This window comes from Microcaecilia unicolor, chromosome 10 (genome assembly GCF_901765095.1).
Source record: "Microcaecilia unicolor chromosome 10, aMicUni1.1, whole genome shotgun sequence".
Lineage (NCBI taxonomy): Eukaryota > Metazoa > Chordata > Amphibia > Gymnophiona > Siphonopidae > Microcaecilia > Microcaecilia unicolor.
The window spans coordinates 146,842,096-146,858,535 of record NC_044040.1 but is presented as its reverse complement, the minus strand read 5'-3'; the positions used below and the strand labels follow the sequence as shown (position 1 = coordinate 146,858,535).

Here is a 16,440-nt window from a genome sequence, read left to right as displayed (position 1 = left end):
AGGGCGAAGAAAATGATAAAGGGGTTGGGACGACTTTCCTATGAGGAAAGGCTGAAATGGCTAGGGCTCTTCAGCTTGGAGAAAAGACAGCTGAGGGGAGATATAATAGAGGTCTATAAAATAATGAGTGGAGTTCAACGGGTAGACATGAGGCGTCTGTTTACGCTTTCCAAAAATGCTAGGACTAGGGGGCATGCGATGAAGCTACAAAGTAGTAAATTTAAAACAAATAGGAGAAAAATTTTCTTCACTCAACGTGTAACTAAACTGTGGAATTCATTGCAAGAGAATGTGGTAAAGGCAGTTAGCTTAGCACAGTTTAAAAAAGGTTTGGACGGTTTCCTAAAGGAAAAGTCCATAGACCATTATTACATTGGACGTGGGGAAAATGCACTATTTCTGGGATAAGCAGCATAAAATATTTTGTACTTTTTTGGGATCTTGCCAGGTATTTGTGACCTGGATTGGCCACTGTTGGAAACAGGATGCTGGGCTTGATGGACCTTTGGTCTGTCCCAGTATGGCAATATTTATGTACTTATGCAGGATGGGAGAGGGAGAGAGAGAGATGCCAGAATTGGGGGGAAGCATGAGAATAAGTGGAATAAGGGGTGAAGATACTGGACCAGGGTGGGAAGGGAGAAGAAATGGGGAGAGGTGCCAAACCAGGAGAGGGGAATAGATTGAGGAAGAGAGAGAGACAGAACCAGGGAATCAGAGAAGAGAGGGAGAGATGCCAAACTAGGAAAGGGGGAGGCAGAGGAGCGAGAAGGAGAGATGCTGGCCCCATGTTGTGGGGTGTGGGAGAAGGGGAAGAGAGGGAAACAGGACAAGGGATGGGACAGTGACATAGAGAAAAGATAGTAGGAATGGAGGGAGCATAGGGACAAGGACAGATGGACAATGCTGGATGCAGAGGGACGGATAAGGGACACTGAGAAGGCAGATGGTGAACATTGGGGGAGGATAGATAAAGGAGCATAGAGGGGAGATGCTGAATAGGAAGCATTAGGGACATAGAGAAAAGATGGATGGTGGAGATGGAGAGCGATAAAATGTGAAATGGACAGGAGACCTTGACAAGAGAAAAGCAGAAGAGAGACACTGGGACCAAAGCAAATGGGAAAATACAGTGCTCAGAGGATACTCCCCCCCCCCCCCCCCGACACACACACATTTATTCTATTAATTGGAATATATCAATTTTGCCAAATGTGCTTCTCTGATAACATACTTTTCTTCTGTTTCTCTAGTATTGCTGTACATGCAGCACCTGACTTTTTGAGGTTTCCAGTTTTTTGTCTTCATATCTCTATTACTGATGCGTGGTCCCTTGTTTCATATTTGTTGAGGGTCTCTCTGTGTTTTGTGCATGTCACCAAGGTATGGTATTCTGCTAGTATTTATTTTCTGTGTGGGAATCTGTAGCAGTCTTAACTTGTTCTGTATTTTCAATAGGAAGCATATTGGTATTCTAGGGTGCTGCCTCTTTATAGGTAGGGTTGTGTTTATTTTCTGTGTAGGGATCTGTAGCAGTCTGACTTATTTTGTATTTTCAGTAGGAAGTATATTGGTATTCTATGGTGCTGCGTCTTTATAGGTAGGGTTGTTATTATTTGAGTCCTGGACATTCTCTTTTTCAAGTCCCTGCTGCCCATAAGCTGTGAAATGCTTATGAGGCCACTGCAGGTATGATGGTTGATGGCAAACCCTGAATGGGGTGAGGTTGCCAGTGCCCACCCCTGGCCATTCCAAGGAAATACAGGGTTAAGTGGCTTGCTAAAGGCCAGAAGGGGCTATAGTGGGATTGCAAACTTGGGCCCTTTGATTCCCAGTCTGCTGCTATAACCATTAGGCTACTCCTCTGCCCTGCCCTGCCCTGGACATTAGTGCTGCTTTATTATATTTATTTATTACAATTGTATCCCACATTTGCCCACCTATTTGCAGGCTCAATGTGGCTTACATAGTACCGTGAAGGCGATCGCCTAGACCGGTAGTGAATGATACATACCTGTAGCAGGTGTTCTCCGAGGACAGCAGGCTGATTGTTCTCACGACTGGGTGACGTCCGCGGCAGCCCCCACCAACCGGAAGAAGCTTTGCGGGCGGTCCGCACGCAGGGCACGCCCACCGCGCATGCGCGGCCGTCTTCCCGCCCGTGCGCGGCCGTTCCCGCCAGTTGAATGACAAGCAAAATGATGAAAACGCAACTCCAAAGGGGAGGAGGGAGGGTAGGTGAGAACAATCAGCCTGCTGTCCTCGGAGAACACCTGCTACAGGTATGTATCATTCACTTTCTCCGAGGACAAGCAGGCTGCTTGTTCTCACGACTGGGGTATCCCTAGCTCTCAGGCTCACTCAAAACAAGAACCCAGGTCAATTGAACCTCGCAACGGCGAGGATACAACAGAAAATTGACCTACGAAAAACAACTAACTGAGAGTGCAGCCTGACCAGAATAAATGCGGGTCCTGGAGGGTGGAGTTGGATTTACACCCCAAACAGATTCTGCAGCACCGACTGCCCGAACCGACTGTCGCGTCGGGTATCCTGCTGGAGGCAGTAATGTGATGTGAATGTGTGGATAGATGACCACTACGCAGCCTTGCAAATCTCTTCAATAGTGGCTGACTTCAAGTGGGCCACCGACGCTGCCATGGCTCTGACACTATGAGCCGTGACATGACCCTCAAGAGTCAGCCCAGCCTGGGCATAAGTGAAGGAAATGCAATCTGCTAGCCAATTGGAGATGGTGCGTTTCCCGACAGCGACCCCTAGCCTGTTAGGGTCGAAAGAAATAAACAATTGGGCGGACTGTCTGTGGGGCTGTGTCCGCTCCAAGTAGAAGGCCAATGCTCTCTTGCAGTCCAATGTGTGCAACTGACGTTCAGCAGGGCGGGTATGCGGCCTGGGAAAGAATGTTGGCAAGACAATTGACTGGTTAAGATGGAACTCCGACACCACCTTCGGCAGGAACTTTGGGTGGGTGCGGAGCACTACTCTGTTGTGATGAAATTTGGTATACGGAGCATGAGCGACCAGGGCTTGAAGCTCACTGACCCTACGAGCTGAAGTAACTGCCACCAAGAAAATGACCTTCCAGGTCAAGTACTTCAGATGGCAGGTATTCAGTGGCTCAAAAGGAGGTTTCATCAGCTGGGTGAGGACGACGTTGAGATCCCATGACACTGCAGGAGGCTTGACAGGGGGCTTTGACAAAAGCAAGCCTCTCATGAATCGAACGACTAAAGGCTCTCCAGAGATGGCTTTACCTTCCACACGATAATGGTAAGCACTAATCGCACTAAGGTGATTCCTTACTGAGTTGGTCTTGAGGCCAGACTCTGATAAGTGCAGAAGGTATTCAAGCAGGTTCTGTGCAGGGCAAGAACGAGGTTCTAGGGCCTTGCTCTCACACCAAACGACAAACCTCCTCCACTTGAAAAAGTAACTCTTTTTAGTGGAATCCTTCCTAGAGGCAAGCAAGACACGGGAGACACCCTCCGACAGACCCAACGCAGCGAAGTCTACGCCCTCAACATCCAGGCCGTGAGAGCCAGAGACTGAAGGTTGGGGTGCAGCAACGCTCCGTCGTTCTGCGAAATGAGAGTCGGAAAACACTCCAATCTCCACGGTTCTTCTGAGGACAACTCCAGAAGAAGAGGGAACCAGATCTGACGGGGCCAAAAAGGCGCTATCAGAATCATGGTGCCGCGGTCTTGCTTGAGCTTCAGTAAGGTCTTCCCCACCAAAGGTATGGGAGGATAAGCATACAGGAGGCCGGTCCCCCAATGAAGGAGAAAGGCATCCGACGCTAGTCTGCCGTGTGCCTGAAGTCTGGAACAGAACAGAGGCAGCTTGTGGTTGGTCTGAGAGGCGAAAAGGTCCACCGAGGGGGTGACCCACTCTCGGAAGATCTTGCGTACCACTCTGGAATGGAGCGACCACTCGTGCGGTTGCATGACTCTGCTCAGTCTGTCGGCCAGACTGTTGTTTACACCTGCCAGGTATGTGGCTTGGAGGAGCATGCCGAATTGGCAAGCCCAACGCCACATCCCGACAGCTTCCTGACACAAGGGGCGAGATCCGGTGCCCCCCTGCTTGTTGGTGTAATACATTGCAACCTGATTGTCTGTCCGAATTTGGATAATTTGGCAGGACAGCCGATCTCTGAAAGCCCTCAGTGCGTTCCAGATCGCTCGGAGCTCCAGGAGGTTGATCTGCAGATCCTTTTCCTGGAGGGACCACAGACCCTAGGTGTGGAGCCCATCGACATGAGCTCCCCACCCCAGGCGAGATGCATCGTTCGTCAGCACTTTCGTGGGCTGTGGAATTTGGAATGGACGTCCCAGGGTCAAATTGGTCCAAATGGTCCACCAGAGCAGTGAAGTGCAGCAACTGGTGGAGAGGCGGATGACATCCTCTAGATTCCCGGTGGCTTGGAACCACTGGGAAGCTAGGGTCCATTGAGCAGATCTCATGTGAAGACGAGCCATGGGAGTCACATGGACTGTGGAGGCCATATGACCCAGAAGTCTCAACATCTGCCGAGCTGTGACCTGCTTAGACGTTCTGGTCTGCGAAGCCAGGGACAGGAGGTTGTTGGCCCTCGCTTCGGGAAGGAAGGCCTGAGCCGTCTGGGTATTCAGCAGAGCTCCTATGAATTCCAGAGACTGGGTTGGCTGGAGATGGGACTTTGGGTAATTTATCACAAACCCCAGCAGCTCCAGGAGTTGAATAGTGCACTGCATGGACCGGAGGGCTCCTGCCTCCGAGGTGTTCTTGACCAGCCAATCGTCGAGATATGGGAACACGTGCACTCCCAGCTTGCGTAGATACGCCGCCACCACCACGAGGCACTTTGTAAACACCCGTGGGGCAGAGGCGAGCCCAAAGGGCAGCACACAATACTGAAAGTGCCGTGCGCCCAGGCGGAATCTGAGATACTGTCTGTGAGCTGGCAGTATCGGGATGTGAGTGTATGCGTCCTTTAAATCCAGGAAACATAGCCAATCGTTTTTCTGAATCATTGGCAGAAGGGTGCCCAAGGAAAGCATCCTGAACTTTTCTTTGACCAGGAATTTGTTCAGGCCTCTCAGGTCTAAGATGGGGCGCATCCCCCCTGTTTTCTTTTCCACAAGGAAGTACCTGGAATAGAATCCCTGCCCTTCCTGCCCGGGTGGTACGGGCTCGACCGCATTGGCGCTGAGAAGGGCGGAGAGTTCCTCTGCAAGTATCTGCTTGTGATGGGAGCTGAAGGATTGAGCTCCCGGAGGACAATTTGGTGGAAGGGAGGCCAAATTTAGGGCGTATCCGCACCGCACTATTTGGAGAACCCACTGGTCGGAGGTTATGAGAGGCCACCTTTGGTGAAAAAATTTTAACCTCCCTCCGACCGGCAGATCGTCCGGCACGGACACTTTGAGGGCGGCTATGTTCCCGTGGATCCAGTCAAAAGCCCGTCCCCGGCTTTTGCTGTGGAGGTCCACCAGCTGCTCGACCTTCTCGCCAAAAATATTATCCCCCCGGCAAGGGACGTCGGCCAGTCTCTGCTGGGTGCGGTTGTCCAGGTCAGAGGCACGCAGCCATGAGAGCCTGCGCATCACTATACCTTGGGCCGCAGCACGAGATGCCACGTCACAGGTGTCATAGATACCCCTGGACAGGAACTTTCTGCACGCCTTCAGCTGCCTGACCACCTCCTGATAAGGCCTGGACTGCTCCGGCGGGAGCTTATCAACCAGGTCCGCCAGTTGCTTCACAGTGTTCCGCATGTGGATGCTCGTGTAGAGCTGGTAAGATTGGATGCGGGTCATGAGCATGGAAGATTGGTAGGCCTTCCTCCCAAACGAGTCCAAAGTGCGAGACTCCCGCCCCGGGGGCGCCGAGGCGGTATCCCTCGAACTCCGTGCCCTCTTGAGAGCAGAATCCACGACCGCCGAGTCATGGGGCAATTGGGGCCGCATTAACTCTGGGTCCGAGTGGATTCTGTACTGGGACTCTGCTTTCTTGGGAATGGTGGGATTAGATAATGGTCTCATCCAGTTTCGAAGCAGTGTCTCTTTGAGGACATTGTGCAACGGCACCGTGGAGGACTCTCTAGGTGGTGATGGATAGTCGAGGACCTCGAGCATCTTAAGCCCTCGGCTCGTCCACAGAGACCACGGGGAAGGGAATGCATATAGACATATCCCTAACAAAGGAGGCAAAGTAGAGGCTCTCAGGAGGCGACAGCTTCCTCTCCGGTGAAGGCGTGGGGTCAGAGGGGAGGCCCACAGACTCCTCTGAGGAGAAATATCTGGGGTCCTCCTCTTCCCCCCACGAGGCCTCTTCCTCGGTATCGGACATAAGCTCATGTAGCTGAGTCCTTAACCGGGCCCGGCTCGACGTCGAGGCACCGAGGCCTCGGTGTCGTCGAGCGGTGGACTCCTGCGCCGGCGGGGATGAAGCTCCCTCCATCGACGTCGACGGGGACTCCACCTGCGTGGCGGGCGAGACCGGCGCCGCAAGCGGCGGCGGTGTCAAAGGCCTCGGCACCGAGCTAGAGCTCGCCGGCGCCACAGTCAACGGCGCCGAGGGCGCAAGCACCCACGGCGCCGGCACAGCCTGGTGCATCAGCCCTTCCAGGATCCCCGGAAGGATGGCTCGGAGGCACTCGTCCAGGCCCGCTGCCGGGAAAGACGGGGGGGCCGGTAGAGGCGTCGGTGCCGGAAGCTGCTCGGGTCCAGGAGACTGCACCGAAGTGCTGGGACCCTGACGTGTCGGTACCTCCACTACCGAGGGGGACCTTTCCTCTCGACGTGGACGCTTCGGCGTCGACTCCTCTCCGGCACCGAGGGCCGGGCGCACCGATGGGGACCGATTACGGTGCGTTTTCTGTTTTTTGCGGTGCCCGTCATCGGCGCCAGGTGGAACGGAGGAGGAGGAGGTCGATCCCCCTCGGTCTCGAGGGGCCGGGTCGGACAGTGTTCGGTCCCGAGGGCCATGAGCAGAGGGAGTGACCGGGGCCGATTGCCCACGCGGCCTCTCACCCCTACCGTCACCGGAGGACCGGCGGGCCGACGGGACCTGTACTCCTGGGGTCGATGCCATTGGTGCCGATTTCGCGGACATCGATACCGGTACCGAAGAACCGGCCGTCGATACCGATGCCGTCGAGGTCGACGTCGAGGGGCCGGCGCAAGTTCCAAAAAGACGGTCCCGAAGAACTTGCCTCGCAACCTGAGTCCGTTTCCGGAGACCAAGACACAAAGAACACGACTTGATATTGTGCTTCGGCCCGAGGCACTGGAGGCACCAAGCGTGAGTGTCGGTCTGCGAGATAGGCCGGCCGCACCGACCACACTTCTTAAATCCACTCGGGACCTTCGAGGACATCGACGGAAAAATCGCGTCGGCGAAGTTAAAGTCGTCGATGGTGGCGGTAAATCACACCTCGAAAAATAAATCGACCGCGCGGCCACAAGGCCGCAACGCGATGCCCCCGCTAGAAAACGAGGGAAAATTTAAGCGCGTTCTCTCTTTTTTTTTTTTTTTTTAAAAGGAAAAGAAAGGTTTGGAGCGTGCGGCAACAAGAAACAAAAAATTAACGAATTCGCGAACAACGCGACGGTTTTCCGGGGCTGACTAAGAGAGAGCGGCGACGCACGACTCTCTCCAGCGCGGAAAAGAAAAGACTGGCGGGAACGGCCGCGCATGCGCGGTGGGCGTGCCCTGCGTGCGGACCGCCCGCGAAGCTTCTTCCGGTTGGTGGGGGCTGCCGCGGACGTCACCCAGTCGTGAGAACAAGCAGCCTGCTTGTCCTCGGAGAAAGAAACAAATACAGGTGATATAGTGGTTGAATAATGGTACAAGTATTTTAGGTACAATGGTACAAGTGTTTTAGGTACAATGGGGATCGAGGGGAGGAAGATAATATATTGTCCATTACGAGCTTTGGTTTTGCTGTGTTGCAGGGTGTAGGTCTTTATGTTGGATCAGTGGGGTATGCCTTTTTGAACAGGTTGGTTTTTAGTGATTTCCTGAAGTTTTAGATGGTCATAGGTTGTTTTCACAGCTTTTGGCAATGCGTTCCATAGTTGTGTGCTTATATAGGAGAAGCTGGATGCGTAGGTTGCTTTGTATTTAAGTCCTTTGCAATTTGGGAAGTGGAGGTTTAGGTATGTTCGGGATAATTTGGATATGTTTCTGATTGGTAGGTCTATAAGGTCCGTCATGTATCCTGGGGCTTGGCCGTGGATAATTTTGTGGACCAGGATGCAGATTTTGAAGGTAATACGTTCTTTGATTGGAAGCCAATGTAGTTTTTCTCAGAGGGGTTTGGCACTTTCGAATCGCAGTTTGCCAAATATCAGCCTGGCTGCTGTGTTTTGAGCGGTCTGGAGTTTCTTTGTATCCTGCATAGATTCCGTTGCAATAGTCTGCATGGCTTAGTACCATTGATTGTATTAAGTTGCGAAATATTTCCGTCGGGAAGAAAGATTTTATGCGTTTAAGTTTCCACATTGAGTGGAACATTTTCTTTGTTATGGAGTTCACTTGGCTCTCAAGTGTGAGGTTGCTGTCGATTGTAATGCCAAGTATTTTCAGACTGTTTGAGATGGGGAGGGAGTGTTCTGGGGTGATTAAGGTTGTGGGTTTGTACGTATTGTGTTGAGATGAGAGGATGAGGCAGTGTGTTTTTTCAGTGTTCAATTTCAGTTGAAAACAGTTTGCCCATGAATTCATAGAATTCAGACCGAGTTTGATTTTGCTGGTGATTTCTGTTAGGTCATGTCTGAAAGGAATAATATTGTGACATCGTCTGTGTAGATGAACGGGTTGAGGCCTTGCCAGTGCCATAGCCACACCCCCCCCCCCCCGGAGCGCATTCTTACTGCCATACGAAAGCAGGGGGCGGGCTGGAACGCCGATCCGCCCTGAGTGCACATCGCTGGGAGCTGCGTCGGCTCCGCTGGTTCCCTGCTCTCTCTGCCCCGGAACTGGAAGTAACCTGTTCTGGGGCAGAGGGAGCAGGGAACCAGCAGAGCCGACACCCCCCCCAGTGGCGTGCACCCGGGGTGGACCGCCCCACCCCTTCCTACATCACTGGGCCTTGCTTTGATAAGGACTTGGCCAGTGGGATCATCATTATGTTGAAAAGTATTGGTGATAGCAGTGATCCTTGGGGTACTCCGCAGTCTGCTTTCCATGGTGGCGATATGTTTAAGTTTGATTTCACTTGGTATGTTCTGGTGGTTAGGAAGTCCTTGATCCAGTTGAGTATATTTCCACCAATCCCGAAGTAGTCTAAGAGTCTTAGTAGTATATTGTGGTTTACCATGTCGAATGCGCTCAACATATCGAATTAGAGGAGGAGTATGCTTTTACCTATGGCTATTTCCTGCTTGAATTTAGCCAGGAGAGTGACTAGCACGGTTTCGGTGCTATGGAGGGGGCGGAATCCCGATTGTGATTCGTGTAGTATAGAGAACTTGTCTATGTATTCATTAATTTGTTTGGTTACCATGCTCTCTGTCAATTTGACTGCTAGTGGGATAGATGCAACTGGGTGAAAGTTGGCAAGTTCAGTTAATTTGTTTTGTATCTTTTGGGATTGGGGAGAGTAGGATGTTGCCGTGTTCCTCAGGGAAAAGGCCTTGTTGGAGCATGTAGTTTAGGTGAGATGTGAGGTCTGTTATGAAGCAGTTAGGGGCAGATTTTAGTAGGTAACTGGGGCAGATGTCCAGTTTAAGTGGGTGCTGGAGAACCTTTTGATCACCTGGGTGACTGTTTTGACGGTGAGGAGCGTGAAGTTTGACCATATTTGGTCAGCTGGGTGTTCTCCAGGGTTTGGATCCAGATTATTGATGAAGTTCTAAGTCCAGAATGTGTTTGTTTTTTGCAGAGTTTGGTTACTGGAATTCTGTTTCTGATATGTAAAGTTTGTGAAATAATCATAGAACATATGTACATGTGGCAGTTTTTTCTTTTGAGATGCCAAAACTAGTGTGGACAGTTGTTGTAGAGGGGTGGGACAAGAGTACAACAGTAGGCGTGGCAAGGGACTTGGGGCATGACATGAAGGCAGGACAATGGGCAAAGTATGGAGCAGGGCAGGTTTATCTTTGGCAAAAAGTTGGCAACCCTACATGTAGGCCCTCTGATGTGCAGTGGTCACTTACCATTCTGTAACTCTTCCTGCAATAATAGCCTCTCCAAACTGATTGTAGTGTCACTGCTGCCTGTTTCTGCCTCACAAACTTTTTCCTGAAATCAATAGGGGAAGAACAGATATTATGGCACAACTGGAATAACATTACAGAAAAGGATGGCAAATGCATTCATATTGTGAAATAGGGACTACAAGATTATGCATGCAAAAGAAAGGACATATGAGATAGGATAGAATACATGAACCAGCCTTTACTGTTCTAGGCAAAGTATAGATTCAACAGTCAGCTTAAACAATCCCCAAGTAGAAGATTTACCAGTAGACTGTCAATTCTTAAGCAAATCTTCTTTATTGTAGTACTCAGAATAAACAAAGAAAATCCAACTTACAGTTCAGTTGCTTAGACAGAATTGTTGTCTTCTGCACAGAGTCTGTATCTAGCCACCCCAGAAGCAAGGAGTTGGCCAGAAACTCAGCCCAGCTGAGAGGAAAAGCTATAACTCTCAAATGAAATAAGGGGGAGAAACTCAAGGGAATAACCTGGGGAAATGATGAAAAATCTTGATGGAATTACAGTAAATTAAAGGAGGGATCAGCACCCTAGACCAACTGCTGATCACAAAGCGTGCAAGGTGGGCTCTCTCACACAGCCCGCAGGGGCAGAGAGGAAGGGCTGGCCCTAGCTCAGAGCTAACAGCCAATAGGGAAAGCTCACAAGGAGTCAATCACAGGATACTACAAACTTTAAGAAAAGCAGTCCTAATACACAGTGCTATCTATTACACAGACAATGCAATTGAATACTCAAATTAAATACACATCACAATATACCCTGGCTCCATGAATATGCGAGCAGAACACAGCTTACTTCAGAATGAACAATTTACAAACTGGGGCAGGGCTCGCAGGCCTCCAAGCCAATGAAAATTCAAGACATTCATAGTATTAATCTCCCATACCAATGCATACATTTGTTAGCAGAATCTTATTTTCTGTTACAAATTCCTCCTGAGATCCACTGATTGTAAATATTTATATTTTTATACAAATGTACACTATAACCTAATAGGTTTTATAAAATGTAGGCATTATAATAAAATGTTAGCATATTTAGAAGATGCTCTGGTCTCCAAGACCTATTTGGTTTCACCTGTTAATCTTATTCCTTATTTTGGCATGTTACCACCCATACTAAAGATAGCACAGTTCATGGCAACTATACACAGGGTCGCCATGAGTCTACATTAACTTGACAGTACTTAACATCCACACACACAGTATGACTAATTTCTCTCACAAATCTGGTAACAGCTGCAGCAGCTACCATAACCTATCCCACCAACCTCTGAAGATATGAACAGCCTGATCAAAAGAAGAGACTGGGATAATCCACTCATCCACTCCTGTTACATCCTGTGAAACCCATACTGGCATTTGAAGTGAAATCCTTCAAGTGGTTAAACTTCTATTGCTGGCAGCTATGATATATTCATTGAAATGAAGGCTAGAATAATTAGGCAGACTGGATAGGCCAGCTGGAACCATTAGATAAGCAAATGGAAAAAGAACAAGAAAATTTAGATTTAAAGCGCTCACCTGTCTTTGAAACCCCTCATCATCTTCTGGATAAGAATCGCCTTTGCAGTTATGGCTTTCTCTCGCTCCACCTCCAGTTTCATATCATGGTAATCCTAAAATCAGAAGGTATATCAACAGGATTCAACATCTTTAGGGTCCATTTAAGAGAATGAAACATCCAACACATCTCACCTGATAGCAGCAAAAAATTAATGCTTCACTCTGAAAATACTACCCTCCAGGACATAGCAGGAATGTGAGACTGCCTTCCAAATAAAACAGGAAATGACAGCTTTATTCTGAAAATCACTAGCACCAAAAACATGACAGGAAATCAGTGATGCATCCAAGGCCTACTCTTTTCTTTTTATTTGTTCAATTTTTTGCCCCAGCAGTTTCCTCTTGTTCCTTTGTATTTCCAGTTCAGTCAAAACCATGGTTATGATCTGGTGCCATGAGTCTTCATTCAGGACTTTCCAGAGATTTCCTTGTATTTTGTATGCTCCTTTCTCCCTCATCATATCTAGTGTGGTTATTACAGTGATGGGCCTGGGCTAGTGCTCATATATCAGAGCCCTTCCAGAAACCTGCAACCATGGGCACTGAGGCCTTAAATTGTGACTACAACTCTCTCCTCCCTGGGTGCTATGAATGCTGCCTGCATAGCAACCATAGCCCCAGCAGTCCCAGGGAAGCAAAACCCAAAATTGGGTATCAACTTGGTATCTAATGCACGGCAGAACACAGCTCTGTCGCTGATCAGGCCTTGAACCTCTTTTCCTTGTTGGCACTGTGGGCACAAATCCTGCCTTCCAGGAAGACATATTCTCTGTGATCTCCACAAACAAGTCAATATCTGAACATTCTTGAAAGGGTAACGTGATGAAAAAATGGCGAGAGTCAAATTTTCTCTGAAATGCACTGAACTCAAGAAAGGTTTTGAGGGGCTGACCCTATAGCTCATTTTTTGGGAGAGGGGGGGAATAGGACTTGATTCCTGAACCTGAATTCATCTCCTGGGAGGGATCCTAGCCAATTTGATAGGATGATTCCTAATGGCAGACTCAGGATACATGTATATGTTCTGAATGAAGGCATGTTCTGTGGCTATGGTCCCTGGCTACAGTTGTTGGGCTAGATCTGGGGTGGGCAACCTGTGGTCCACCACTGAATTTTTTGTGGCCTGAGAGACCATGGGAAGTATACATAGAAAATTTTAATTAACCAGAGTTTTTGTGATTTTAAATACTGTTATGTCACAAATATTTTCAGAATCAGAACAGCCACTCAAGCACTTTGTTTTCATAATTTTTGGTTAACTTTTTAGGGGTCCTTTTACAAAGGCACACTGAAAAATGGCTTGTGGTAGTGTAGGTACGGGTTTTGGGCATGTGCCATTCCATTTTTCAGTGCACCTGTAAAAAAAGGCTTCTCTTTTTTTTGCTGAAAATGGACGTGCGGCAAAATCAAAATTGCTGCGCGTCCATTTTGGGTCTGAGACCTTACTGCCAGCCATTGACCTAGCAGTAAAAAATCTGGACAGTAATGACCTACGTGTGTCTAATGTCACTCAAGCACTTTGCTTTCATAATTTTTGGTTAAATTTTTAGGGGTCCTTTTACAAAGGCACACTGAAAAATGGCTTGTGGTAGTGTAGGTGTGGGTTTTGGGCGTGTGCCAATCCATTTTTCAGTGCGCCTGTAAAAAAGGCTTCTCTCTTTTTTTTGCTGAAAATGGATGTGCGGCAAAATCAAAATTGCTGTGCGTCCATTTTGGGTCTGAGATCTTACCGCCAGCCACTGACCTAGCAGTAAAGAATCCGGCCGGTAATGACCTGTGTGTGTCTAATGTCACTTGGGCGCGAGTCCAAAAATAAAAACTATTTTTCAGACGTGCGTATCAGATGCGCAACAAAAATGAAATTACCACAAGAGCCACACGGTAGTTGGGCGGTAACTCCATTTTGGCACACGTAGACACTTACGTGGCTTAGTAAAAGGGGCCATTACTTATTTATCACAGAAAGCCTATGGAGCTCTGTGCATTTCCAGTTCTGTCATTACATAATGTTGTGGCCCACTAGGCAAAGTACTGACATTCATGTAGTACTCTGTGTATACAGGTTGCCCACCCCTGGGCTAGATAGTTAACAGGCTGTAAAGTGCTTGCGGAAAGCTTTGCACAGAGGCATATTTCCCTTTCCCATTCTTACCCCTTGTCACCAACAACCCCCAGTTATCCTCCTGACTCAGTTACCCCCTCCCATATTCTCTCTCCCTACCTAATCACTTCTCTTTCTTTTCTTCTTGTGTGATGAAATCTATATTCCCCTCTAACTCATAAGTAGATATAATAGGCATCTCAGAGACCTGGTGGAAGGAGGACAATCAATGGGACACTGTGTTAACGGGGTACAAATTATATGATAGAGTGGATCAAATTGTAGGAGGAGGGGTTGCGCTATATGTTAGAGGGAATTGAGTCAAACAAAATAAAGATTCTACTTGAAACAGACAGCAGCGTGGAATCCTTGTGGATAGAAATTCCACGTGTGAAGGTAAAGAATATACTGGTAAGGCTGTACTACCATCTGCAAGAATAGAACAAACAGACAGATGAAAACATGTTTACATAAATTAGGAAAGCTGGCAAACTGGGCAACAATATAATAATGATTGATTTCAATTACCCCAATATTGACTGGATAAATGTTATATCAGGGAGTGCTAGGGAGGTAAAATTTCTAGACATAATAAATGACTACTTCTTGGAGCAACTGGTCTAGGAACTGACAAGAGGGAGAACTATTTTAGATCTAGTCCTTAACTGAATGCAGGGCATAGTAGAAGAGGCAATGGTGTTGGGTCCACTGCGAAACAATGATCATAACATGATCAAATTTGAGCTAATATCTGGAGTGAAGTCACTAAGCAAATCTACTGTAGCAGCATTTAATTTTTGAAAGGGTGACTATGATAAAATGAGGAACATGGTTATAAAGAAGCTAAAAGGATCAGCTGCAAAGGTTAGGACTTTAAATCAAGTATGGATATTGTTTTTAAAAATGCCATCTTGGAAGCTCAGACCAGATGCATTCCACAGTTTTACAAAGGTGGAAAGAAGTGCAAATGACAGCCAGCCTGGTTAAAAGATGAAGTTAAAGAGGTTATTAGCACCAAAAGAACAGCCTTCAAAGAATGGGAAAAGGATCTAAATGAAGAAAATAAGAAGCAACATAATCAATGGTAAGTTAGATGCAAATATTGATAATTAAGGCTAAAAGAGACTATAAAAAGAAACTTGCCATGGAGGCAAAAACTCACAGTAACAACTTTTTCAGGTACATCTAAAGCAGAAAGCCTGTAAGGGAATCCATTGGACAAGGTCATAGTGGAGAGACTGAATGAATTCTTTGCTTTGGTCTTTATGGAAGAAGATGTAAGTGATCTACCTGAATCAAAAATGGTTATCAAGCGTGACGATGTGGAGGAACTGAAAAAAATCTTGCTGCACCTGGAAGATGTACTGAGCCAAATTGACAAGTTAAAGAGTAGTAAATCACCTGGACTGGATGGCATGCACCCTAGGGTACCGAAAGAACTCAAACATAAAATTGCTGATCTGCTGTTAGTGACTTGTAGCCTGTCATTTAAAATTGTCCGTAGTACCTGAAGATTGAAGGGTGGCCAATGTACTGCTAATTTTAAAAAGGGTTCCAGGTGTGATCCAGGAAATTACAGACTGGTAAGCCTGACTTCAGTGCTGGACAAAATAGTGGAAACTATTTTGAAAGAGTAACAATTATGGAACACATAGACAAACATGATTACTGGAAATGAATTAGCATGGATTCAGCCAAGGGAAGTCTTGCCTCACTAATTTACTTCATTTCTTTGAAGGCATAAATAAACGTGGATAAAGGTGAGCCAGTTGATGTAGTGTATTTAGATTTTCAGAAAGCTTTTAAGTTCCTCAGACTCTTAAGAAAATTAAAGAGTATGGGATAGGAGCAAAGAGTATGGGATAGGAGGCAATGTTCTGTTGTGGACTAGGAATTGGTTATTTGACAGAAAACAGGACCAGTGCTATTTAACATTTTTAAATGATCTGGAAATTGGAACAAGTGAGGTGATTAAATTTGCAGATGACACAAAACTATTCAAAGTTGTTAAAATACATGCGGACTGTGACAAATTGCAGGAAGACCTTAGGAAATTGGAAGACTGAGCATCCAAATGGCAGATGAAATTTAATGTGGACAAATGCAAAGTGATGCATATTGGGAAGAAAGATCCAAATCATAGTTACCTGATGCTAGGGTTCACCTTGGGAATCAGCAACCAAGAAAAAAATCTAGGTGTCATTGTAGACAGTATGCTGAAATCTTCTGCCCAGTGTGTGGTGATGGCCAAAAAAGCAAATAGGATGCTACACATTATTAGGAAAGTGATGGAAAATAAGACCAAGAATACTTAAATGCCTCTGTATTGCTCCAAAGTGCTATCTCACCTTGAGTACTATGTTCAATTCTGTGTGGTGTAGAATTGGTAAAAGTGAATCGATTTGTTACTCTTTCAAAAAGTACAAACACTAGGAGACACTCAATTAAGTTCCATGGAAATATTTTTTTTTTAAATTTGAGGAAATATTTTTTCACTCAATAAACAGTTAAGCTCTGGAACAAGTTTCCAGAGGATGTGGTAACA

The 16,440-nt window shown here is 47.3% G+C and overlaps 1 protein-coding gene across 3 annotated transcripts in view; it reads right to left on the bottom strand.

Annotated features, from left to right (window-relative positions):
- Positions 1 to 16,440, bottom strand: part of MYO7B (myosin VIIB) — a 390,666-nt gene that overhangs the window by 212,635 nt on the left and 161,591 nt on the right. For all 3 annotated transcript variants that reach the window (XM_030215810.1, XM_030215809.1, XM_030215811.1), the window contains 2 exons: positions 11,753 to 11,847; positions 10,167 to 10,251 (listed from right to left, as the gene is read on the bottom strand). In XM_030215810.1, the coding sequence (XP_030071670.1) occupies positions 10,167 to 10,251; positions 11,753 to 11,847 (180 nt within the window). The remainder of the gene's footprint in view (positions 1 to 10,166; positions 10,252 to 11,752; positions 11,848 to 16,440) is intronic.